Genomic DNA, 25,626 nt, shown 5'->3' with positions numbered 1-25,626 from the left:
TAGACATGTGATTTTTGACCCACCCCAAGATTTTTCATATTTTAGTGCGTAAATATTTAATTTAGGCCTAATATAACTATTTTAATTAATTTTGAATCTTTTACTTTATTTTACTACAAGAAAAATGAAAATTACAAAAATTATTCCATTAATGTTTTGTAGTCAATTTTAATACTGAAAAATACCAACAAAAAAAAGATAATTTATTTTAAAGGTCAGTCTTATGTTAACACCTAGGGCTAATTAATAATTGAGATCATATTTTTAGTTTTGTTCGCGGGGAAAGGATAGAACTTGGGCTCGAGCAACCCATTTTTATGCCTAATTTTGGACATAGCCCATAATTTACAAGCTCATAATTCCTAGGCTCATACCCCTTAACCTAAAACCCTACAACTATCTAGACCAAGACTCTACAATATAAGAAGAAGATAACGAAAATCTGAAAGGGGAAGGACAACAAAAAAACTGAAAAAGCTGCGCAAGGAACGACCCCTCCCCCCCCCCCCCCCCGAATCGTCTTCTCCAACCCTCCCTTGCCTGTTCATTTTCTTCAGCGTTTTGAACAGAGAACGAGCCACATGCATCATCTTCAGAAAACAAAACCAACACACACTCACCCAGAAAAGGAACCGAAAAACCTTAAACAAAAACGAGCTCTCATCTCTCTTTCCCGATGGAGAGAACACAGACCTAAGAAGCCTTGAGCAAGGAGCTTAACAAAGAAGCTCTAAAAAATAAGCAACCATATCCATTTTCCGATTTTAAAACCTATCAAAGTCCTAAGTCTTGTTCTTCATCGACTGAACTCCATCACCACCGGAAATGGCCAGAAATTGGCGACGGAAGTTTGTTTCGTCAATGGAGTTTGTTTAAAGCTCGTGGAGAGTTCGTTTGAGTTTGACGACTGACTTTCAAGTTTGTCGTTCCATTTGGTGTAACGTTCCTGTTGAGATAGAGTCCTGTTACAGCACATTCGTAGGTCGCCGGCGAGGTTCCGGCGTTGTAACATTTTCTGTTCGAGTTCGTGTCTGATTTTCCGAGCTTCGAAACAGTATTGTAAAGCTGAGTTTCCAACGTTACGTTTGCTTTTCAGCCTCTGTTTGGCGTTCAAGCTTCTTTTCATTCCAGATTTCCATTTAGTTCGAGTTGCCGACGAGGTTCCGCTGCGTTCTCTGCTCAAGCTCAGGTTGTCGGTCGAATTTCTGGTTTTTTGTGAGAATTGCTGGTTGAATTTTAATGAAAACGATGCCACATTAACCACGTTACAGGTGAGAATTTTATCATTCGAATTTGATGCCTTTTGTTACGTTAATTGGTGACTTTCTACATTCCGGTGTATATCTTAGTTTCTTGGTTGACTTTGAAACTTGGAATTCCAATTTGATCATTTTTATGATAATTAATGGTAACAGTAATGAATTTGGGTCTTAAAGACTTGGTATTGTAAAATTTGTTTCCTTTATCAATATAATCTGAGCAAATTCAGTTAGTTCCTATTGCGCTAGTTGCTTTAGGCGCAATTAATAATGATTATCATGGCTACGAGTACGGTTCACGTGACGTAGTTGTGATTTGTAATTGCTAAAATTCGGGTGCACATTTTTGTGACCCAAATCCAAATCTCAACGATGTTAAAATATGTCAAAAACCACGGGTGCATTTATGTGACGTGGTTCGAGATATGTTTTAATAATGTTGCAATTTTCTTTAAAAAATTAAAAAAAGCGGTTAAAACTAAAATTTGCACATAGGTTCATAATTGTTTAAAATCAGATAATTAAGCCGAATATAATAGTTGAGCGACCGTGCTAGAACCACGGAACTCGGGAATGCCAAACACCTTCTCCCGGGTTAACAGAATTCCTTACTCGGATTTCTGGTTCGCGGACTGTAATACAGAGTCAATATTTTCCTCTATTCGGGATTTGAACCGGTGACTTGGGACACCATAAATTATCCCAAGTGGCGACTCTGAATTTTAAATAAAAATAATCCCGTTTCGATTGTCACTTTAAGTTGGAAAAAAACTCCCTTTATACACCCTACTCGGGGGTGTAGGTAAAAAAAAGAGGTGTGATAGCTCTGACGACTCTGCTGGGGACCGAACCCAGAATCTTTGGTTCAGGGTTCAGAATTTGAGCTTAGATGAATTGTTGTATTTGGTTTTATCTATTATCTGATTTTGTCACATGTTTGGGCCTAATGTGCTAAGTGATGCTTTTACCGCTTTGATATTATCTGAACTGTATATAAACTGTTATGAAACCCTTCTCTTCTCATATTCGGGGATGTGCTCGCTGGTCGAGACTCCCTATTCTATTAGTGTCATACCTTGAAATAAGAAAGAGGCTCAGACAAGTTACTAAGCCGGATGGCCTTTTGGTTCCCGGTACGTAGCCCCCTCCTCGACTCGAGTTGACTGCTCGGGTATACAGTCTAGAACATATACCCAGGTCTTGAACCTAGAATAACTCAGCCTCATGCCGGGTCCCTAGTAGGAACGTTTGTTTGCATTATGTGCATTTTGACTTTGGAGACTCAACACAGGGGTTGGGTCTGTCTAGGACAGGTGTACCCGAAATGTAAAGACCATGATGATGCATTTTATTTGCTACTTGTGCATTCATTTGCTTCGGATTTGCATGTTGACCGCCTTATAAGGAAAAAATAGAAGGGTTAATGAGATGGTTGAGAGGGATAAGTGTCTTTTTGAAAAACCAATGTCTCAAACATACCGAAACTCCGCCAAAATATTATAAAAAAAGAGAGAATTTTTGTAGTTTTCAAAGAAAAGAAAAAAAGAGAGAAATTTTTTATGTTTTAGAAAGGAAATATAGTTGGTTTTATTTTGACAAATTTGCCCGAACTACGCCAGTTTGATTCCCACCGGATGTGGGATACGTAGGCAACTCCCATCGGGTCCAACTTCCTTTATGCAAAAATAACCCAAAACAACAAATATTTTACTTTTGTTTGCAAATAATTAGGGTGATTCCATTCTTATCAAAAATAGCCGAATGTCCCTAAAAGGGCGCCGGAAGGGTGTTTTTGCAAGAACAGCCACCTGTGCTTATTTTTTCAAGATTTTCACCGGTTAGCCAACACAGCCTTAAAATCTTCGACTCTGAGGTGCTGAAAGGCCATATTTGCAAAATCGAATTTTATTTTTAAATGAAAAAGTATCAATTTGTTTTGAGTGAATTGAATCGTGATTTTTGCTTAACCACCCTAATAAATGTGCAGAATGAGCACAAGTCAGAATTTGCCAATAGCAGTCGTGAACAAAATCCCTTTGGAGTTGCATATGTGGTGGGATGATTTTGGTAAATCGGGACAAGACACGATCAATCAATACTTGGGAGGCCTTACCGGGTTATTGAAAATTAATCTTAGGGGGGACATCATAAAGGTGTTGGTTACATTTTGGGACCCAGCCCACAACGTATTTCATTTCTCAGATTTTGAACTTACCCCAACTTTGGAAGAAATAGCCGGATGTATTAGGAATCCCAAAGTTCCCCTGAGATACCAGTACCTGATTGCTCCAAGGGTCGTAGTCGTCCACAGGTTCTTAGACTTTTTGAAAATAAGCAGGGGTCCAAAACCCAGACTTGCCAGCTGGTTTTTGTACTTTGCAGTTTATATATAACAGATATGGTCATGTAGGAAGGTTCAACAAGCTGGAAAATAAAATCTGCAGCAAAGGAAACCGCCTAAAGTGGGAAGAACACACGTGTTTCGCATTTATGGTGGTCTTCTTGGGACTTTTGGTGTTTCCTAGAAAAGATGGGAATATTGACATACGAATAGCCGGAGTTGTCAGCACTTTTCTTACTCAGGCCAACAGCACCCTCGCACCCATGATAGTAGCTGAAATCTTCCGCGCTCTCACAGCCTGTAAAGCTAGAGGAGAATTTTTTGAGGGGTACAACGTGTTGTTACAGGTGTGGGTAATCGAACACTTATGCCATTGTCCTCAATGTATGAGCTATAGATCGACAGAAAAAACATGCGTAGAAGAATTTTACACAAAGGTTAACGGGATCAGCCAGCCGGAAGGGGTCACATAGTGGGAAGTGCGCCTCCGTTCCATCACTGCAAACCAAATAGAGTGGACATTTGGATGGCTGTCTGTGGATGAGGTCATATACATGCCAGCCACCGGGCGTCATTTCCTCTTGATGGGACTCAGGAGTATCCAGCCTTATGCTCCATATCGGGTTTTGAGGCAGCTGGGGAGATGCCAGATAGTTCCAAGAGATGAAGATCTTAGTGCCCAAGTAGTCGAGATCTTAGTGCCAGATAGTTCGAGATTCCGGCGAGGTTCCAGCGTTGCAACGTTTTCTGTTTGAGTTTGTGTCTGATTGTCCGAGCTTCGAAACAGTATTGTAAAGTTGAGTTTCCAACGTTACGTTCGCTTTTCAGCCTCTGTTTTGGCGTTCAAGCTTCTTTGCATTCCAGATTTCCATTTAGTTCGAGTTGCCGACGAGGTTCTGCTGCGTTCTCTGCTCAAGCTCAGGTTGCCGGTCGAATTTCTAGTTTTTTGTGAGAATTACTTGTTGAATTTTAATGAAAATGCTGCCACGTTAACCATGTTTCAAGTGAGAATTTTATCATTCGAATTTGGTGCCTTTTGTTACTTTAATTGGTGTAATTGGTGACTTTCTGCATGCTTGTGTATATCTTAGTTTCTTGGTTGACTTTGAAACTTGAATTCCAATTTGATCATTCTTATGATAATTAATGGTAACAGTAATGCATTTGGGTCTTAAAGACTTGGTATTGTAAAATTTGTTTCCTTTATCAATATAATCTGAGCAAATTTAGTTAGTTCCCATAGCGCTAGTTGCTTTAGGCGCGATTAATAATGATTATCATGGCTACGGGTACAGTTCCCGTGACGTAGTTGTGATTTGTAATTGCTAAAATTCGGGTGCACATTTATGTGACCCAAATCCAAATCTCAACGATGTTAAAATATGTCAAAAACCACGGGTGCATTTATGTGACGTGGTTCGAGACGTGTTTTAATAACGTTGCAATTTTCTTTAAAAAATAAATAAAAGCGATTAAAACTAAAATTTGCACATAGGTTCATAATTGTTTAAAATCAGATAATTAAGCCGAATATAATAGTTGAGCGACCGTGCTAGAACCACGGAACTCGGGAATGCCTAACACCTTCTCCCGGGTTAACAGAATTCCTTACTCGGATTTCTGGTTCGCGGACTGTAATACAGAGTCAATCTTTTCCTCGATTCGGGATTTGAATCGGTAATTTGTAACACCATAAATTATCCCAAGTGGCGACTCTGAATTTTAAATAAAAATAATCCCGTTTCGATTTTCAGTTTAAGTTGGAAAAAAACTCCCTTTATACACCCTTCCCAGGGGTGTAGGTAAAAAAAGGAGGTGTGGCATTAGCCATCGGTGTTGCGCCCCCTTTTTCTCATGAAATCGGGTTTATGACATTTGGGAGACAACTCGTTCCCTTTCGGGAATTGGGTTTTGAATTGAAGAGTCGTCACCTAATGATTAAAGTCCATTAGGACACTAGGAGGGGTTTCTTTTGAGTAACCAGAGATTGGGTAAGGGCTTGAAATTATCCCAAAGGGAAGGTGTTAGGCACCCCTCAGGATCCACTAGTGTGGTTCCCGGCCAAACTATTGTTGTGACTTAAGTGCAAATAACACATAGGCAAATAAAGGCTTCAAATAAGAGGGAATTTTCACGTAATGGTTACAAATAAACAAAAGTAAGAAAAAGGAACTTAAAAGAGTTGGTTTTCTTAAAAGAAATGGTTTAAAAAAAGATTTAAAAGAAACAAAGAATACAAAGGGAAGGGGGTCCTAGGTTTATTAATAATATGGATCACTCCACATAACATCCGGTAATCACTCCTCAATGAGGGGCTACACGTGATATTATCGCATGGTCATCATATCCATATCTACCCTTTCCCACCCCGTTAAAGTATTAAAGTGCGGAATGGTCTCGTTTACTTATTGCATGCTATTACTCGCTCCAATCCTTTTAGCCCCAAAGGCACTTGGGACTACTAATCCTTAAGGGAGGAGGTATTGGGCTTATTTGTGGTTTCAAAATGTAAAACACTAAGGCGACAAAAAAAACACATATAGCAAGTTTGGGGAAGCATATGAACAAATAAAAGGGCTCAAACGGACCTTTTTTAAACCAAAAAAAGCACATAATGTAGTATGACTTGCATGTATTGTTTAGGGTCTGATTAAAACTTATAAGGTTGAGGCAGACTGATTTATTACATAGTTCAGATAAGAAGCCCGAATCAGGCCTGCCTGCTGGTTGTAGCATATAAAATCTGATTCAGTTTATAAACTATCACCCTATGGTTTGCCTAAGTGTTAGATGAAGACCCTATAGGCATGATATCTACTGATTCCAAAAACAATGAAGTAAACATGAATACATACTGATTTAAGAAAAAACCGTCTGTTATTAAAGAAAGGTGAGCTTTAGCAAAAGATCATGCGTCACTGTTACTAGTTTTAGACTTATAAGCGAGTGAAGTGGTTCAGATTCGATTAAAATTCCTATAGGCATGCTTTCTATGTGTTGTCGATTTTGGGCACTTTTGTAAACATGGTAAAAAATGCAGAAATCCTATAGGCATGCCATCTAGATGCTAAATTTCATTTAAAGCCTATGAACATGATATCTAATTGTGGTTGATTATTTAAGACCTCTAAACATGTTTGCCTAATGAGGAATGCATATACAAGATTCAGAAAGAACCTATAGGCAGGATATCTATATGATACACAGAAAACTCAGAAATTCCTATAGGTAAGATATCTATATGATATGCAGAAATTCAGAAATAACCTATAGGCATGGTATCTATATGGGAATGCAAGATTCCTATAGACATGGTATTTATACATGAGAATGCAGAAATTCTTAGAGACATGGTATCTATATGAGAATGCAAGATTCCTATAGACATGGTGTTTATATGAGAATGCAGGAATTCATAAACTCCTATAGTTAGGTTATCTACCCCTTTTTGCATACATAGTTACCCTTCCCTTTTCACTAGCCATCCCTGAGAGTCTTATTACAAAGTTATTACAGCCCAGAAAGAGTAAAGTAAAGAAAAAAAGTACAACCAAGGAGAGCCTGATTCAGACATCCTGTCTAAAGTATGAAGTAAACTAACTCCAAAGATCTTATTTCAAAGCCTTTCTCTCATTTGGATGTGTCAGAGTTCCCTGAGAGTTTCATAAGAACTCCAAGCAGTGCTTACACCCAAATGTATCACCAGATTAAGCCATAGTGCAGTGTGGAAGGGCCAGCCCTCAGGTGTCCAAGTTTAGAGGGAACTCAAGGTCCCAAGGCAAGGCTCACAAGAGGGGGAAGAACTTAGGAACTAAGAGGGAGTGCAAGTGCGAAAGTAGCATTCTGAAAGGGGAAAGGGAAAAGGGGAATAACTTAAAATCAGTACACATAAGGGTGTAGGGGAATGGGGGAATTCGCAAGAGCAAAAGAAAAGCAGGGATGGGCATAACCAGCAATGGGAGATTCCGGCACACCCTCCAGCCTGTTTGCTTAGAGGTTAAGACCCCATTGGTTCAAACATTATTCATGGGCAACAACTCACATTGTCATGCTTTAAGTCACAACTCTCAAACACATAGGGGTAATGGGGATAGGGAGCAAGGATGCACAGCAGAAACTGTAAAGTAGACATGGATATAAAAGTTGTAAATGAACACATCGTGATGATGCTGAAGCTTAAATTAGGACATACCAATTTCAAAGAAACAAATAGAGAAAACGCATGAGTCTTGTAAAAGCCACAGTGCAGACAAGAAGAGAGAATACTATTATGTGTAAGTAAGAGTTCAGAAGGATTGTGAAAGTGTCTTATTGTTTGTGAAGAGGGTCATGCCTTTTATAGTGTAAAATCAGGCAGAAATAAGGTAAGAAAATAGTTGAGGAACTGATTGTCAATCAATTACACAAGACTCCCTTTAATTAAGGGATTCAGATTCAAAACGGGTAAAAACCATTTAAGGAAAGAAATTGAATAAACACTTTGTGCAAAACATGCAATTAGGGGCAAGTACATAAAAGGTTATTTAAGGACAAGATTTTGAAATACACAGTTTTTGCAAATAAGGTAAGCAAATCAATTAACAAGTAATAAATCAAAAGGGTCTGAGATTTTGCATGAATGAACCGAGTCAGAAAAGATGAAGAAGGGTTTTAACTTAGGCCGATCATAGAGAAAATCAACAAACAATGGAAAGAAATCAATCAAGCCATATTCAGAAGGAGGTTTGAACTAATTGCAAATTTGAAAACCATTTTAAAGGGAAACTCATCATATATAAGGAGCATACGAACATGTTAAGCATGAAAAAGACTGTGGTGTCATTGTAAAATCAGTAGAAGTTCCAGTCAGAAGAGCTTAGCAAGAGCTGGAATCATATGAAGAACAAATGTTTTGAAACTCATTTTAGAGATTCAAAATATGTTCAGAGGTCTCAGAAAGAACTAAAACCTCTACCATGTTCCTCTCAGCAACTAAAACTCATGAGAAACATGATAGAAAAGTAACATGCAAAGCATAACAGAAGAATTCAAAGAAAATATAGTAGAAGAAGCTAACACGAAACATAATGGAAAAGACTGATAAGATCAGTAGCAGAAACATGCTGAGAATTTTTTTTAGAAGAAACTTAAACAGAACTTAGTATAAGGAAAATAGTAAAACACTTAAAAACACAGTAGAAAAATATAGTAGGAGAAACATATCAGAACATGGTGGAAGGAAGTACCAGAACACAGCAGTAAAGCATATTAGAACATAGTATAGGAAAACATAGTAGGAGATGCATACAAGAACAAGATATAGAAAACACAGTAGAAGAAGCATACAAGAACAGGATATAGAAAACACAATAGAAGAAGCATATAAGAACATGGTAGAAGAAAAAATATAAGAACATAGTAGAGGCAGATGCACACAAAAGAAAAAAGAAAGAAAGTCAGAGAAACACTTAAACATTTTTCCAGAAAACCCTAGATCGGAAAAGAAATGGTTCCGAAAGTAATTTTGAAAGAAAAGCCAGAGAAATTATTTGAAAAACTTAGGGAAAGCATAGATACACAACAGATCTAAAAGAATCGGAGAAAACCTCGAAGGGTTAGGGTTTCAAAGGAACCCTAGAAATGAGAAAGGCTTTGAAAAGTCACTGATCTGAGTCGGAGAGGTCAGAATCAGGCCCAAACAACCATGGTACGCCGGAGCAAAGCCGGAGATAACCATGAAACTTCAAATCGACAGAGGTCTGGGTACGACTCTTCATGGTCAGGCTTGAAATCTTCAGAAATCAGGTGCGTGGGAGCCATAGGAGGCCGGTGTTGGGTTTCCATAGCCTTGGAAGTAATGAATTCCGGTGGCTTTCAGGGCGAAAGCGGTGGAAGGCGGCTAGGGTTTGAGAAGCTTCGAGAGAGTTTGAGAGAATTGGGGGGGGGAGGGTTCAGAGGCGGCTGGTAGGTGGAAATGATTAGGGTTGGGGTGTTGGTGAATTAAAAAAGCTAAGGTTGAAATGTGGCCGTTGATCATTTCGATCAATGGCCTAGATTAAAAGGGGGGCGGGCGGGTCATTCAAACGGGCTGTAGGTCGGGTAATTTTAGGAATTGGGCTGGGGTTCAATTGGGTTTAATTGGGGTAGAATTTGGGCTACAATTGAAATAAAATCTGGCTAGATTTTAGATAGCCATTTTTCCTATTTATTTTATAAAAAATAGCAAATTAAATTCTCGAAATAAATTGAAAGTATTGAAATAATTAATAACATATAATTATCAGTTAAAAAATGTTGGACTTAATTTTTATAAATATAAATGCAATCAAATCATAAATGAAGCTAATATTGCAATTACATGCAGTTGATCTTAAAAAAAACTAAATAAATTTGTAAAAATATGCAAAAATTATCTGAGCTGTAGTTTAGCATAAATATGAGAATTCAACAAGTGAATCACCAAAAATGATAATTTTGGACACTTATTGGATTTTTCTTGATAAAATAAAGCAATATAATTGATTTTAAAAGCCTTTAAAATTAAGGAAAAATAATAAAAATATTTGTAAATACTTATATATGCATACATATGCTATTTTGAAAGTATTTTTCATATAAAAATATACACAGAAATATTGGGTACCAACAGCTGCCCCTCTTTACCCGGGAAGGATGAAAGAGTTGTGTGATCAATGAAGGGAACATCATCCCTGCATCCTTGTCCCGCAAATACTCCCTCAGCTCCCACAGAACATAGTAACCGACATTCACAGGAATGTCGTCCAAGAGGCATGCAATAATCAAAGCCCTGGTATAGGAGACATCTGAGACGTTTCCACAAGGAGACACCCTGTTGCATAAGATGTAAAACCACATTTTTGCTTCAACTGTGAAGTCAATTGACCTCGAGACTTTTCTCTTGTTTCCCCATTTGGCTCTCATGCTTGGAGGGTAGAGTTTGGAGACAAGCCATTCCCCATTGTCACGTTGATCTTTCTCTTGCACCGACTCCATTGGATAGTTGTGAATCCCCAGAGTGTCATTTATATGTTCTATCCCAAACCTTACCAATTTTCCTCGAATGATGAGTTGTGGGCTGGCAAAGTCTGTGCGCTTAAGGTTAGCATAGAATTCGCGAACCACTCCTCATTAGCTTTGCATGTAGTGGGAATGAAGCATGACCATCCGGAGGTATGAAGACGGGCATAGAAATCCGGGAGCTTCTCGGCCAATTTTTCTTCGTTGATCCCCTTTTCAAGCACTATCCTTTGGTTGACGAGGTTGTCCAAATATCTACGCTGACAGTCAGCCGACATGAAGCGTGATTCATCAAACGGTTCCTCAACCTCTTCCTCAATTTCATGTTGTTGTGGGGCATTTTCACTTATGTTCGGGTCCATTTTAGCTCAAAGTACCTTCATAAAATCAAAACAAAGTCAGTCGGGAAATAGAATCATGTTAAGCAATTCAAAACACTGCAATTAGACCAAAGAATCAGGTTGAACGGGCCCGGGAAGGCCTTATTGCAAAGCTATTGGAATTGTGCAATCTGCCCAATTTTCGCATATGCGGAACAGTAACCGTAGGAGCGGTTTCGCTTCTGCGAAAAGTTCACTGCATTTGCAGTTTTGCCCAAGTTTCTAGAAATCGCACCTGCGAAACAGTCGACGCAGGTGCGAAACCGCATCTGTGGTTCTCAGGCAATGGTTGAAACGCCAAGATTTTTTCATATCTTTCAATTCTTAACTCGATTTTGGCACCTAATTTATACTCAAGTCTTCTAAATTAGTCGCACTACATGATATTATGATTCTATTGAGACCGATTTTACGGTATTTAGCAAGAAACTTTCTTTTAAGCATTTTGTTGAACATCTTGCAAGCAGCTTAACATAGCCTCTTCTTCACACAATTTGGTTACTCATATTTCCCACAAATTTGTTTCAACAAGTGCAGCACACACATATGAATCTCTCAACCAATTTCCCTCACTTCCTAAAACTAACAGCAATTAAATAGAAAATAAAAAAATCAAATAAAATAAAATAAAAAATATGTAGGTATGTTGGCAATGAAGAAGAAGAGAGAAAGAGAGAAAAGATAAGAGAAGTAGATGAGACTTAAAAGAAAATACTTGAGTCTCGTGTGAGTGCAGTAGAAATCTGGAGTAGTGGATGTTTTGGAGAGTGTAAGAGCTTGGGGGAGTTAGGGCTGGGGGAATAGATGCAGAGGATACCTGGGCAAAGAGCAGTATGCAGAGTATACAGACTTCTAATTTTTTTTAACACTACTCGATTTTCGCATCTGCAGTTTTTATACCGCTTCTGCGAAGATACGTATGCGGCCAGGGACCCACTTCTGCGTAATGGACCGCTTCTATGGTGCAAAGTGTGCTTCTACGTGACCGCATCTGCAAGGAAACTTCAGCAGATGCGGTTACACCAAATAACTGGTGCCCAGAATTGTAGTTGTTGTTTTTGTGCACTTCCTACATCCCGAACTCCTTAATTTAGCTCTAAAAAATCTGAAACTTGGCATATTAGTCAAAAATAATATACTAATTTATTCTAAAAAAGAAAATTTCAAAAATTACTAAACATTTTGAAAAACCGATGGGTTGCCTCCCACTAAGCGCCGCATTTAACGTCGTGGCGCGATGCAACTCAACTTTATCATTTTTCTCGCCACTTGGATGATATGAACTGGACAACTATCTTGGAATCAAGCTTGTGACCATGAGCGATGGGTGGTGGTAAGTCGATGATTAAGCCAAGCCTTAAATTCTTCATTTTGCTCTTCTTGGCTCTTATGTGAGGAATGTCATTTTCCTTTCTTGTTCCCTCAAATTGCAGGATGTATGATATGAGTTTTTCCTCCTCACAATCCTTCATTGATCCGTGTAGTTCAACTTCCATATCACCACAGACTTCCAATGTTGAAAAATGCTTGGAATGTGACTTCAAACCTCCAACTTGCAATTTTTCTCGGATTTTGACATCCTGCTTTTCCCCCGAATTAGAGTCAATTTCAACCAATTTTTCATTTACACCGAATGACTCTAATTCCATATTTTCTCGGCATCATTAATACTTATGGAGTCGGTTGGCGGATGTTCAATTCTTGAATCCTCAAAGTAAAGCTCACTTTCTTCCTCAGAATTGGACTCTTCTTGGCTTTATCCCACACTCTCAAGTTGGTGGGCATAGTGAGCCTCAACCAATATTTTCATTTGCTCTTCCAAAGTGTGAATATGTTCATCATTGTAAGACAAGCCTTGTTTCAAGTCCTCGAGTGCAAAGTTGTGTTTCTCCTCATTTTCAAGAATGGTCTCCAACATGAGCATCATCTTCTCATCTTTAGCATTTGAGAGTTTTTCTTGGTTTTGATCAAGTGCCAAGGAAGGATTCTCGGCTTACACATCTAAGAAAAATTCTTGGCTCTCATTAGCTTCCAAGGCTTTTTGGACCTCTAAAGCTTCAAGCATTTCTCCCATTTGTGAGTGCAACCTTCAAAGTGCCAAGTCATTTTGGAGACTATTCTCCCAAAGCTCCTCCAAGGCACTTTGTTCTTTGTTTCCTCCTTCAAGTAGGTATTCCAACATGATCTTGAACTCTTCATTTCGGCCATGCTCAACTTCTTCCACTTCCATAGCCCTATAATTTTCATCACAAAAAGTAGAATCATCATAGCGGGGGCTTGGGGAAGGGAAGGACAAATATGCACAATCATCCCAATGACCATTTTAAAAACCACACTTAGCACAAATACTCAACTCATGGGTTTGAGATTGTGTGCACAATCCACCCCCAGGAGAATTTAAATAATTTTGCCACGAGTGTGGTCCTCCACAATAAGGACAAGGGTCATCAAAGTAAGAACAACTATCATTCGACCAAATTTCATTTAATGATGTCATTTTTCAAAACTAAGAAAATAAACAAGAAACAAACAAGAAAAATAGACCTAGGTAAGAAAAATAATTACACAAATATTCACAAGTTTGGACCAAAGCACTTACGCTTATTTCTCAAACAACCTAAATTACGCCAAACTGTTCCCCGGCAACGGCGCCAATTTTGATGGCATCCAAATCCACTACTAAAAAGTAAATGTACATGGTCACATGCAATATAATTTACCCAACTATGAGTCGGGGTCGAATCCTATAGAGAACAATGTGTAGCCGATTAGGAATGTAAAAAAATTATCATTTATCGCGCAATGTCAAACACTTAGAATTGGTTTTGAAAATGTTTTATATCTAAATGCGGAAATGTAAAATAACCTAGAAAGCAAGTAAAATAATCAATGGCTACAAGTAAGGATGCATCGGGAATTACACTCAAGTAACGATCCAATGTATTTCATGGTTTTACAAATATGAGCGAGTTTATGTTAATTAGCCACGGATAATAATTCTCAATTAGCTTCTTCCGAAGACCAACAAGACTTCCTAATTGAATTATCCCTAAAACAATTAAGAGATTAAGCACACCCGGAATGGCTACAAGTAGTTTAATCCTACCCCTAGGTAGAATCTATAAAATGAGGGTTAAAGCCTCAAGTTCTTGTTAATTAATCTTTTCCAACCCCAAATTATCTTTTCCACAATTAATTCGGAGTTAATGGGCGAGTCCTGGGGTTAGCTAATCCCTTTGGAAACATTAAAGAACAAGAATTATTAAAGAAACAATAACTCACTTCATAAAAGGATAAAAATCATTCAATACATAAGCACAACAAGGTATTTAATCCACAGTTTAAACATGAATATTTCCATAAACAAAATTCAAGTGTTGGAAATAAATAATACACACTTAGATATACAATACAAAGCAAGAAAATGAAGAAATAAACATAAATGGGTAAGAAATCCTTAACCACAAGCTTGAAATCTTCAAAACCCAAGTGTGTGCAAATTCTAGCTTCAAGACTTGTTCTTATCTATTTTATGGAACTAAAAATAAGCCAAAAAGATATCCCAAAGATCTGCTTGGATGAGTATAAAAATGGTTTGGGAAGGAGAAAATGTGAAATTCCTAATTTGTCCAGGTCTGATGCTCGTTGACCGCATATGCGGATAAATTCTCGTAGATGCGGATAGCTTATCACAGAAGCGGAATGTTGAAATATGCTTGACACCGTAGATGCGGACTCCAAAAGCGCAGATGCGCTACTGCAAAAGCAAAAAATGACTCGCATATGCGATTTCTTTGAAGCTTAGACTCTACCGCAGAAGCGGGGTCGCTTCTGCGACCATTCTTCCGCAGATGCAGAATCACAGGGGAGTTTTTGCATTATTTTCACCCTCTTTTGCTCAATTCCACTTCAATTCAATTCAAATCACTTCATAAAATTATTTACTTGAAAATCTAACAATACATACCGTAAATGACCTCATATTAAAGTTAAAGGACATAAATGCTAAGGAAAGAGACTAGATTGAGTGGTAGAATCACCACTCATCACTCAGCTGTCTTTAAATGTAAGCTATTACTTATCCTAGTTGTTATACCACTTTTTGCATGAATACATGGCTTATTTTAGTTCCCGCACATATTGGAATTCCATGCAACCCATATGATCTCGAATATTTCCTTTGATTTTACTTCCCGTTCATTAGTCACAGTAGGTGCCGCTTTCTTATAGAGTGCATACGATGTTTTAGTGAAACTTTTGTTATAAGATCATTTATTCTTTAGGTCACTAAGCTTAGGTTGAAGCCTACTTTCTTGTTTCCTCAACTAGTCTTTTATTGTAGTACTTAGGGGAGACCCTCTGACCCTTGTAAAGCTGCGAGCTTATTACATCGTATACGTAATAGAATTTTTGATGTTCTTACTCGCCTATAAATATCCTTATTTACATACCTCCGTGCCATTGTGCTCGTAAGGTTAGTACTGAACTCAAATTTTTATTGTCTCCTTAGTGTCACTCTCTCTTATTTTCGTAAAACTTAATCAGTACATTTAAGTACCCCAACTTCTCTCTGAAAAATTTTCAATGATTGCGATCTCGTATCAGTGAGACTGAATTCCCTATGATGGGGTTCAATGTGTTTATCTTACATGATCTGTTGACATATATATGACCTCTTATCTATCCATAACTAGACTTTTCCTGAATCAACTACAGACTACTCATTGATCCATTCTCATATCTATATTCTATGTACCCCTATTGGGTTATGGTTTTTATTTTTTGGTCTTAACTTACCCCTCGCACTAGCTCCTTAAGTATCAAGTGTCCATTCACACTTATTTACCAATTAACATCCTTGACGGGAAACCTTACTGCCTCTTACCGGCGTCGTGTTTGGATAATGTTCTAGAGTCGTAACATATGTGTAAGATCTGAATAAATGGAATCTCATTCCTTTCTCCTTTTTACCATATTCTTCCTTTACTATTCCACAGTTACCTCTTCATCTTTGGCATTTTTCTTTTCACATCTTCACTGACATCTTACTCACCTTGCGATAACCTTTCTGTACCAAGGATAACTGAATTCCTTACGCATGAGGGTGACACCTAGTGTAGTTGGAACCATTAGTCCCTTAAGCTTAACTCTGCTCACAGTGTTTGATTTAGGGTAGCGTCTTCCTGAATGACCTTTAAAGGTTATTCTTCTGTTGTCCATTCTATTATCGTCAGAATGCGGTCCCTAAAATTCTCACGATATCGACTATTATCAAATCCTTAGGTCCCTAATTCATTTTCAGTTTATCTTATTCACTAGACCATACTGATTTTTATTACTCCGAGGTCTAACTTTTCATTCTAGTAATCACGTTGGAGTCACCAACTCATTTCTCTAATTGAGGATATTAATTTTGTCCTATACTCTTTTATTGCCTCAAGGCCTGTCACCTCTTGTCTTTTCCTTCACTTGACTATAGACTCTGTCATCCTATCATATTTTGATTTACCGTTATCACCCATTTATCCCATCTTACTCATAATTCTTCATTTACTCTCTTTTTATGTTCCTGCTAATATTTCTATCTATCGCCTTATTATGAAAACTTCAACAAAATATTTTTTCTCTTTCAGATCCATTTGATCCATCCATTGCCTCTTTGGGTCGCCTAACATTCTCTCTTTACTAGGGACGGGAGCCATACAAAGGTAAAAATTCATTCCTTCTAGGATTCCAGTACCAATCTTCTAATTTGTTTTGACATTCTAGTATTCATATCTAAATACATTATTCTAGAGTGCACTATATGGGTGTCTCACTAGGAGAACTATTATCATGCTTGCAATATCTTTCGGAAATGTCAGCTAACACTAGAAACTCATCAACCATTTTGGGTTACTCTAACCCTATCTGGATCCTGATACCTCATCCTTCTCTTAAACTATATCTGTTAGCTCCAACAGGGGATAACTGAGATGGGTGTTGTCAAGTGTACATATCTCTATTACTGTTGAAAAGTAACTCAGAATGCTTATATTTATCTGCCTGAATTGTAAATACTCATAATCTTCACTAACTTGGTATCTTGTACCCTTCTTCACCTTGCTTCTTTTGCTTTTGACACTTGTATCTACCTTCTGATTCTCTCGTTGCTTTTTACCATATGGGTAGATAGATATTCATGCCTTAGGTCTCCTTATCAAGAAACTCATACGTCTTGGTACATGCATGATCTACTGAAGACCTTACATATACTCATCACAAGCATGATGAAAAATTGAGTTCCTCTAACCAAACTATTCCACAACCACCTTCATTCTCTTACCAATTATCTTTCTAGATAATTACAAATTAAATAGAATTTAGGAGTTTGAATTCTTATAACTAAGCTCTACCACATGATCTAGAGTAAGAAGAAAGAGTGACGGTCCTAAATGCCCTATAGCTTCCTTCTTATAAGTGTAGTTCACAACACACTCATAAACAAGACTCTACTAGACACGGCTTGTAGACTACCTAGGACAGAACTGCTCTGATACCAAGTTTGTATGACCTAAACCGAAGGGCCGCAACGGATGCCCGGTGCCTTATTCAATTGAGTACCAACGTAACATATCTTTATTATCGTACTATCATGGGTAAGTAAACCGGAAAGGCCATCATGAGATAACTAGAATAAAACCTAGAGGAATACTCGACATAGGACGACACAACATGATATAAAAACTGATACATGTGACATACCAGCCTATAAGGCCGACATTATCATTTTTACACTCAAACCATAGGCCGACAAGGCCATACAAGTATACATGACATCTATCTACAAGCATATAAGAGTACATAAGTGTCATAAAGTCGGGATAGGTCGCCGCCACATCAATCATTATATGTCCAAAGCATACCGACCAAATAGGCAACTTTGGAACAAGTGGAGTGCACCAACACCTTCCGCTGAGCTAACAGCCTACTAGGAGGATTGTTACCTTATCTACCAGGACCTGTGTGCTTGAAATGCAGCGTCTCAAGCAAAAAGGACATCAGTACGAATAAAGTATCGAGTATGTAAGGCAGGAAAATATAAATAAGAACTATAATGTAACGAGAGATATATGAGATACAACCTGTAGCATCTGAGTGCCTCTGAGGGCTACTAACATGAAAATCATGATACATATATATACATAAACTTTTAAAAACATACGCCTCTTTAGGAATCATCACCATCATGTCGTACCCGGTATCGAAGACAACTCGGTAAAAACGTACCAGACTATCATAAGGCTCGGTGGAATTGTACCTGGACACGTGGAACTCGTTAAAACCCAACTAATTAGTGGTTGCATAATAGGTGTCGTACCCGGCCAACTATAGCGTGGCTCGGTAGTTGCTAAGAGTAGACCCGTTATGAAATAGCATATTGTTTACGTTCATTTTACTTTAGATCATGCCAAAAGAAAGAAGGATGTTCCTTAACATACCTTTGCAATATTCTTTCCGATTGTCAACCAAGCTCATTATGGTCTTCTTACGTCTCCAATGTGTAAGCCGACTTCGTCGTCATCACATAAGCGTTGTTACTCTCATATGTCAAAACCATATTCTACAAGAAAATGGAAAGCATCTTTCCTATTTGTACTAAATTCCATAAGTTACTAAAAGTCACCAAACAGCCCAAACAACAACCAATAGCTATATGGAACACGACTAGCACAATAACACGTCGAGAGGCAAGCTCGGTTCATGTCTAATAACACTATATTTTGAACTCTTTCCCTCTTATTTATATACAAGAAAATATTGATAATAACAACACAATATACTCAGGTTATTCCATAAATTTTCCAGCCGTAAAACGCTGCAAGAACACCTCCCAAACAGTCCAACAATTAACAACATTACTAATAAGCCTTTCGATCGATCACAAGTTATAGCTTCAACGACTTAACCGTAACTTGGATAAGCTTAAATACATGTAGATTAAGAGGTTCCTTACTTTTAAACAGATATAACAACTCCAATTTGAGCTTACTTCACCACGAAATATCCTTCCAACGCAGCCATAAGAACAAGGAAGCGAAACTATAAATCAATTCGGGTTTCTCGACACTAGAATCACTTTGGAAGACTTCAAATCACATAGGATTGATATGAAAACCTTCAGAGAGTATTTCACAGGACTTAAACAAATCCTCACACAAGCTGTAACCACATCCAAATCAGCAACCACAAGAAGGTCAAGAAACTCACTAGTGACACGAGATCCCAACACTTTATTTGTGTTGTATGCCTTTGGTTTGGGTCTTGGATCATGAGAGAACTTTGAGAGAAAGTTTTTTAGTGTCTAGGGTCTGATGAGAGTAAATAATAATGAGTTAAAACGGGCTTTAGGCGTACCATATATATCAAGATATCTCAACTGCCTAAGCAGATCCTATAGGGAGCTGTTTGCGCAGTTTTGCGAAAACGCGAATATCTCTATACTACGATGTTGTATCGATGAACGGTATATTACGTTGGAAACTAGACTCATAGATCTTAAATTTGATAGGTTAATAGAACTATAATACTTGTTATATTAGAGAAAAGCACTGCTATATTTGACCTAATTTTTAGCACATTTATGAATGTAACATATGATGACCTTCGCCAACTTTTCTTCCACAACTCGCTTCACTTCAAAACTCAACATACGACTATATTAACTCATAATATAACCTCCTTATCATGTTAAACACTCTAGTCTCACCCCAAAAGTACATGTCATAACATTCCCAACTTGTCGACTTTCGACGAAACTTATTTTTTTCAATTCGTTTAGCTTCTAAGCCTTCCAACCCTCTTGGTACTTGTTATTCTTGATCTTAAATATTTGTAACTTCCAAGGTAATAGGATTAACTTACTTTATATACTTTCAAATATAATCTTATTTCTGAACTTACATCAATTGACTTACGACGTACTCTTACGTATGAAAATATGGGGTGTTTTATACATATGGAAAGCCACAACAATGTGCCATGTAACTGCGAATAATAAGCAGAAATTGAGATATGATATACAAATGAAGAACCATGACAGTGTGTATAACTACAGTTAAGATAGATAGCTCAAAACAATAGAAATAGTCCTCATTAAATCTCAACCGAATAATTATGTAGCTTAAACATGATTTCTAACATGAATCAAGGCTCAGATAATCAAACAAGTAGGAAAAATACGAATATAACAAGATATGCTAGCAAAACAAGTTCGGTAATAGTCTAAAAGTCAACTCGGATCATGATTACTATGATGCCCGCTCATACGCCTGCCACCTAGCATGTGCGTCACCCCAATACACCTCATATAGCATGGTTCCCATGGGTAATTACCCTCAAATCCAAGTTTAGATATGTTACATACCTCAAAATGCGCAAATCAATACTCCAAAAAGTCCTTACCACACGAATCGGCCTCCCAGTGACTCGAATCTAGTCAAAGCAACTTAATATCGTCAATAAAAGCGATCAGAAATAATTCCAAATGATAAAGTTAAGGTCTTGAATCAAATATGCAAAGTCAACCCAAATATTTAACCTCGGGCTTGCACCCCGAAACCCGATAAAATTTGTAAATTCCGAATACCCATTCAAAGATGAGTCCAGCCATACTAATTTCATCCAATTCTAACCACAAATCGACACTCAAATCACCAAATCTCACTCTCCAGTAACATAGCCTAAAATCCCCAAATTTCACCTTAAATTCACATAAACTAGGTGTAATAATCAATGGGCAATCAATATTTATCAACAAAATTGAATTATCTTTACTCACCTCTTCAATTGCAGCAAAATGTCTCACAAAATCGTCATTAGCCAAGCTCCACAACTTCCAAAATGAGAAAATTAATGAAACCCTTGATTATAAAATATGTCCAGCAAAACTGCACCTACGTCAAATAGAGCGTACCTGCGACATCGCATCTTCGGAATTTACTTCGTAGATGCGGAAACCACTAACTCCCCGCTCATTCGCTTCTGTGGGATTCTAGCCGCTTTTGCGGACTCAATGCACACCTGTGACCAGCTGTCCGCATCTGCGGACTCCCTCAGCAAACTCCACCTTCACTTCTCCAATCAAGCTGTCGCTTATGCGGCCTTGCACCTGCGGCCAATCCATAGCAGGTGCGAGTGAACTAATGAATTTTCAACTTCCAAAATTCATGCCGAACTATATCAAATCAACTCCAAATTACCTCACATTTTGCATGCAAGTCCCAAATGATACAACATACCTATTCATACTCACGGAACGAAAACCCGAACTCGATATCAACAAAGTCAACTTCATGTCAAACTTCATAACCTTCCAAAATTTTAACTTTCACCAAAACCACCAAATCAACCTACGGATCTCAAAATCAACATGCGGACATACGCCTATGTCTAGAATTACCATATGAAGCTATCGGAATCATCCAAACACAATTATGGAGTCGTCTACGCAAAAGTCAAACTTCGGTCAACTCTTTCAACTTAAGCCTCCAACCTTGGGACTAGGTGTCCCGGCCAATTCACTTTGAAACTTCCTCAAAACCATTCCAACCACCCCAACAAGTCAAGTAACCACAAATAACATAGAAGAGGTATATATATATATATATATATATATATATATATATATATATATATATATATATATATATATATATATATATATATATATATATATATATATATATATATATATATATATATATATATATTAAATATCTATAAATATTTGAATATTAACTCAATTATTATTGTGCATTAACTTAAGATCATTGTAGAAAGGAAATGCGTAGAAGGCACCAATTCATGATTTCATAAGAATAATAAGATTAAAATGATGCCAATTAGAACAATAAAATGATAAACATGTTTTTTTCTAATTAAGTGTCCAATACTTGTATAAGAGTGGAGGGTTCCTAACTATTCCATCACAATCTTTAGCAGTGATAAACATGTCTTAATTTTTTCCTCTATCTCTTTATCTATTTGTTTATTTGCTTAAAGTGTAATCCTCTTCCTGTTTTCTCTTTCTTTGAGTAGCAAGAAATGGTTGCTCTTACGTTAAGTCTGAGCTTCTCCATCTTGAACGCCATGCTTTGTTTTTTGTTCTTGTAGGTGTCTTGTCTCGTATGTACTGTCTGTAATTTGTATAAGATAAGTTCTGATTATTATACATAATTAGTATCTTTTCAAATCCTATATTAATTGTGAGCTTCGTGGGACATTCCTAAACATCTTCAGAAGTACAGAAGCTCATATCTTATTGTCACATGTTAATTCTAGCATGGCGTTCATTTATTAGGTAATTACATGTAATTTTTTTGATAACATTACTGGTAATCTTGTTAAAATGGTAATTAACTTATTATCACATGTTAAAATTCACTAATCATATAAAAACAATATTTACGCTACCAGTGTATATAATTCAAATTCATCTTCAATTACTTGGTACCATCCATTCTTAAATCCTGATAACCTAGAATACATTATTCAAACCTTGAAACCTGACACTTGCATTATGTCATATAGAGTCATCATCGCACATTAACTTTACTTCATCAATATATAAATACCATCACCCTCCTCAAATTTTCATAACCAATCCAAAGCACAATGCTAAAGCATTCAAGAACCTCAACTATGACATCATTAAACTTTGTTTTTCTTTCATTGTTAGTAGTCTTATTGCCATTTTCCTCAAATGTTCTTTCAGATACAACCAACGAAAAGTTCTACCAATGTGTTTGCCAGAATTCTGATTACTGTGTCCCTTTTTCCACAGCTTTCGTCACCCCAGCCAATGCTTCGTTCACCACAATCTTACAATCCACAGCACAAAATCTCAGATTGTTAGTGCCTTCTGTTCCTAAACCTCAGCTTATTTTTACACCAATGGCAGAATCCCATGTCCAAGCTGCTGTCATTTGCTCAAAACAGCTTGGTCTTCAGCTTAGAGTTAGAAGTGGAGGCCATGATTACGAAGGTACGTTATATATTGTAATATATGCAGAGGTAGAAGCCAAAGTATGGGTTAGACCAAACCCAATAACTGCAAACCCTATATATTGTATTAAAAAATTTATTAAATATGTACAAAAATTAAATTCAAAACCCAATTACTAACACCTAATGTTGCTATCTTAGAATTTAGAACCCATAAAGTTTAAATTCTAGCTTCGCCTTTGGCTGTAGAGTCTGGATTTGAAGCTTACGGATTCAGTAATGTTGTTGGGTTCTAAATCAATAATTTGCATATATTTAATAAATTTCTTAAGGTAAATACAAGATTTAGATCAAAATTACTAAATTCGGTCGAACCTGTAACCTAAACTCTACCTCCCGCCCTAAATATATATAAAGTGGGATTATCCCACATTGAAAGACGAAAATGAGTTTGAAGGTTTCATGCATAAATTAGAAGACTTGATATTTTCACTTTTATTTAATCTTGAATCTAAATTTAAGTTTTAAATTTAAACGAACATGTCTTTCATGAAATAAGATGAAGATTTTGAACGACCTTCTTTTAACTCAATACTCTTACTATTTTTTAAAACAGGTCTCTCTTACATTTCTGAAATGGAGTCTCCTTTCATTATTCTTGATCTCTCAAAACTCCGAGGAATCGAGGTGAACATAGAGGACAACTCTGTTTGGGCTCAAGCTGGGGCAACTGTTGGTGAAGTATACTATAGGATTTCTGAAAAGAGCAAGACTCATGGATTTCCAGCTGGTCTTTGTACTAGTTTGGGAATTGGTGGACACATAACAGGTGGAGCATATGGTACTATGATGAGAAAATATGGGTTAGGAGCAGATAATGTTGAGGATGCTAGAATTGTTGATGCAAATGGTAGAATTCTTGATAGGCAGAGTATGGGGGAAGACTTGTTTTGGGCTATTAGAGGAGGTGGAGGAGCTAGTTTTGGGATTATACTTTCTTGGAAGTTAAGGTTAGTCCCTGTTCCATCAATTGTAACAGTTTTTACTGTCTCAAAAACACTAGAACAAAATGGGACAAAGATTATTTACAAATGGCAACAAGTTGCTGACAAGATTTATGAAGATCTCTTCATTAGGGTGATCATGAATGTGGTTGACAAGAAAGATAAAAAAGGTGAAAAGACTATCCAAATGGCTTATAATTCATTATTTCTTGGTAGAAGTGACAGACTTTTAGAAATAATGAATGAGAATTTTCCTGAACTGGGATTGACACAAAAAGATTGTACAGAAATGAGTTGGATTAAGTCCATTTTGTACATTGCTGGTTATCCAAGTAACACCCCACCAGAAGTACTCCTTCAAGGGAAATCTTTGTTCAAGAATTACTTCAAAGCAAAATCAGATTTTGTGAAAGAGCCAATTCCTGAAGATGGTCTTGAAGGGTTATGGAAAAGGCTATTGGAAGAAGACTCACCATTAATGATATGGAATCCATATGGTGGAATGATGGCTAAAATCTCAGAATCTGAAACCCCTTTTCCTCATAGAAAAGGTGTCATTTACATGGTTCAATACTTAACACTTTGGAATGACCCTGATAAAGAATTAGCCACAAAACATTTTGATTGGATCAGAAGACTTTATAATTACATGACCCCTTATGCTTCTATGTTTCCTAGACAAGCTTATGTGAATTATAGAGATCTTGATTTAGGGATGAACAAGAATGGGAGTTCTAGTTTTATACAAGCTAGTATTTGGGGAAACAAGTATTTCAAGGACAATTTCAATAGGCTAGTGAAAGTGAAAACTAAGGTGGATCCGAAGAACTACTTCTTGCATGAACAGAGTATCCCAACACTTCCCATTTCAAGGAATGGAAAAGGGAAGAGTATGAATCAGTGAAGAAAGAGCTACTAGTTCTAATTAATTTAACAAATAATACTTATTATGCATTTTAGGTTTTCATCTTGCAAAGTTGTGTAATGTGCTAATGGGTTGCCAAACCATATATAGTAAGTTAGTAACATCTAGTGTTTTTAGAGTCTTGGTGGGAAGAAACATTTGCCTCTTGTTTGTTTTGGAGTGCTTCAATCATTTCTTTAGAAGGGTCTCTCAATTTGACAATATGATCACTGACCTGATTTTTATGGATGCTATAAATTCTTCAATTGAATTGTATGAGTTTGACATTGTCACGACCCAAACCCCGCTCCGGTCGTGATGACGCCTCTCGTGAAGACAAGGCCAGCCAACAAACCCATATCGCCTTTTCAAAAATAGTTAAACATTAATAAACAGTTTAAATATGATTTAATGATATAATTAACGGAAGCACAACCCGACACATCCCTAACCGGAGTGTCACAAGTCACGAACATCTACTAGGGTATAAATACAATTGAAAGTCTGGAGTGTACAAATACAGACTAATGAAATGAGGAGAGAGAAAAGCAGTGCTGCGAACGCCGGCAGCTACCTTGCTAAACTCTGATGATTCTGCCTCCGATCAGCCAAAATATACCTGAATCTACACACAAGGTGCAAGGAGTAATGTAAGTACTCCGACTCAGTGAGTAATAATAATAAATAAAGACTGAAGGCAAGAAATCACGTAAAAACGCAAGGTATTCCATATTGA

General features: G+C 37.3%; 1 protein-coding gene and 1 long non-coding RNA gene across 2 annotated transcripts; both read left to right on the top strand.

The window, feature by feature from the left end:
• Nucleotides 1–448: 448 nt before the first annotated feature.
• On the top strand, nt 449–4,604 carry LOC142174777 (uncharacterized). Its single transcript, XR_012703832.1, has 2 exons — nt 449–1,271; nt 3,247–4,604. It is a non-coding gene; the product is annotated as an uncharacterized LOC142174777 (long non-coding RNA).
• A 17,913-nt stretch (nt 4,605–22,517) lies between these two features.
• Nucleotides 22,518–25,066, top strand: LOC107789497 (monolignol oxidoreductase AtBBE-like 15). Its single transcript, XM_016611321.2, has 2 exons — nt 22,518–23,022; nt 23,599–25,066. The coding sequence occupies exons 1-2, from the start codon at nt 22,653–22,655 to the stop codon at nt 24,888–24,890; spliced, it is 1,662 nt and encodes a 553-aa protein (XP_016466807.1). The 5' UTR covers nt 22,518–22,652; the 3' UTR covers nt 24,891–25,066.
• The last annotated feature ends 560 nt before the right edge of the window (nt 25,067–25,626 follow it).

Source organism: Nicotiana tabacum, chromosome 3, assembly GCF_000715075.1.
Source record: "Nicotiana tabacum cultivar K326 chromosome 3, ASM71507v2, whole genome shotgun sequence".
Taxonomy (NCBI): Eukaryota; Viridiplantae; Streptophyta; class Magnoliopsida; order Solanales; family Solanaceae; genus Nicotiana; species Nicotiana tabacum.
Note: the sequence above shows the minus strand (reverse complement) of the source record. Positions and strands in the feature narration are given on the sequence as shown.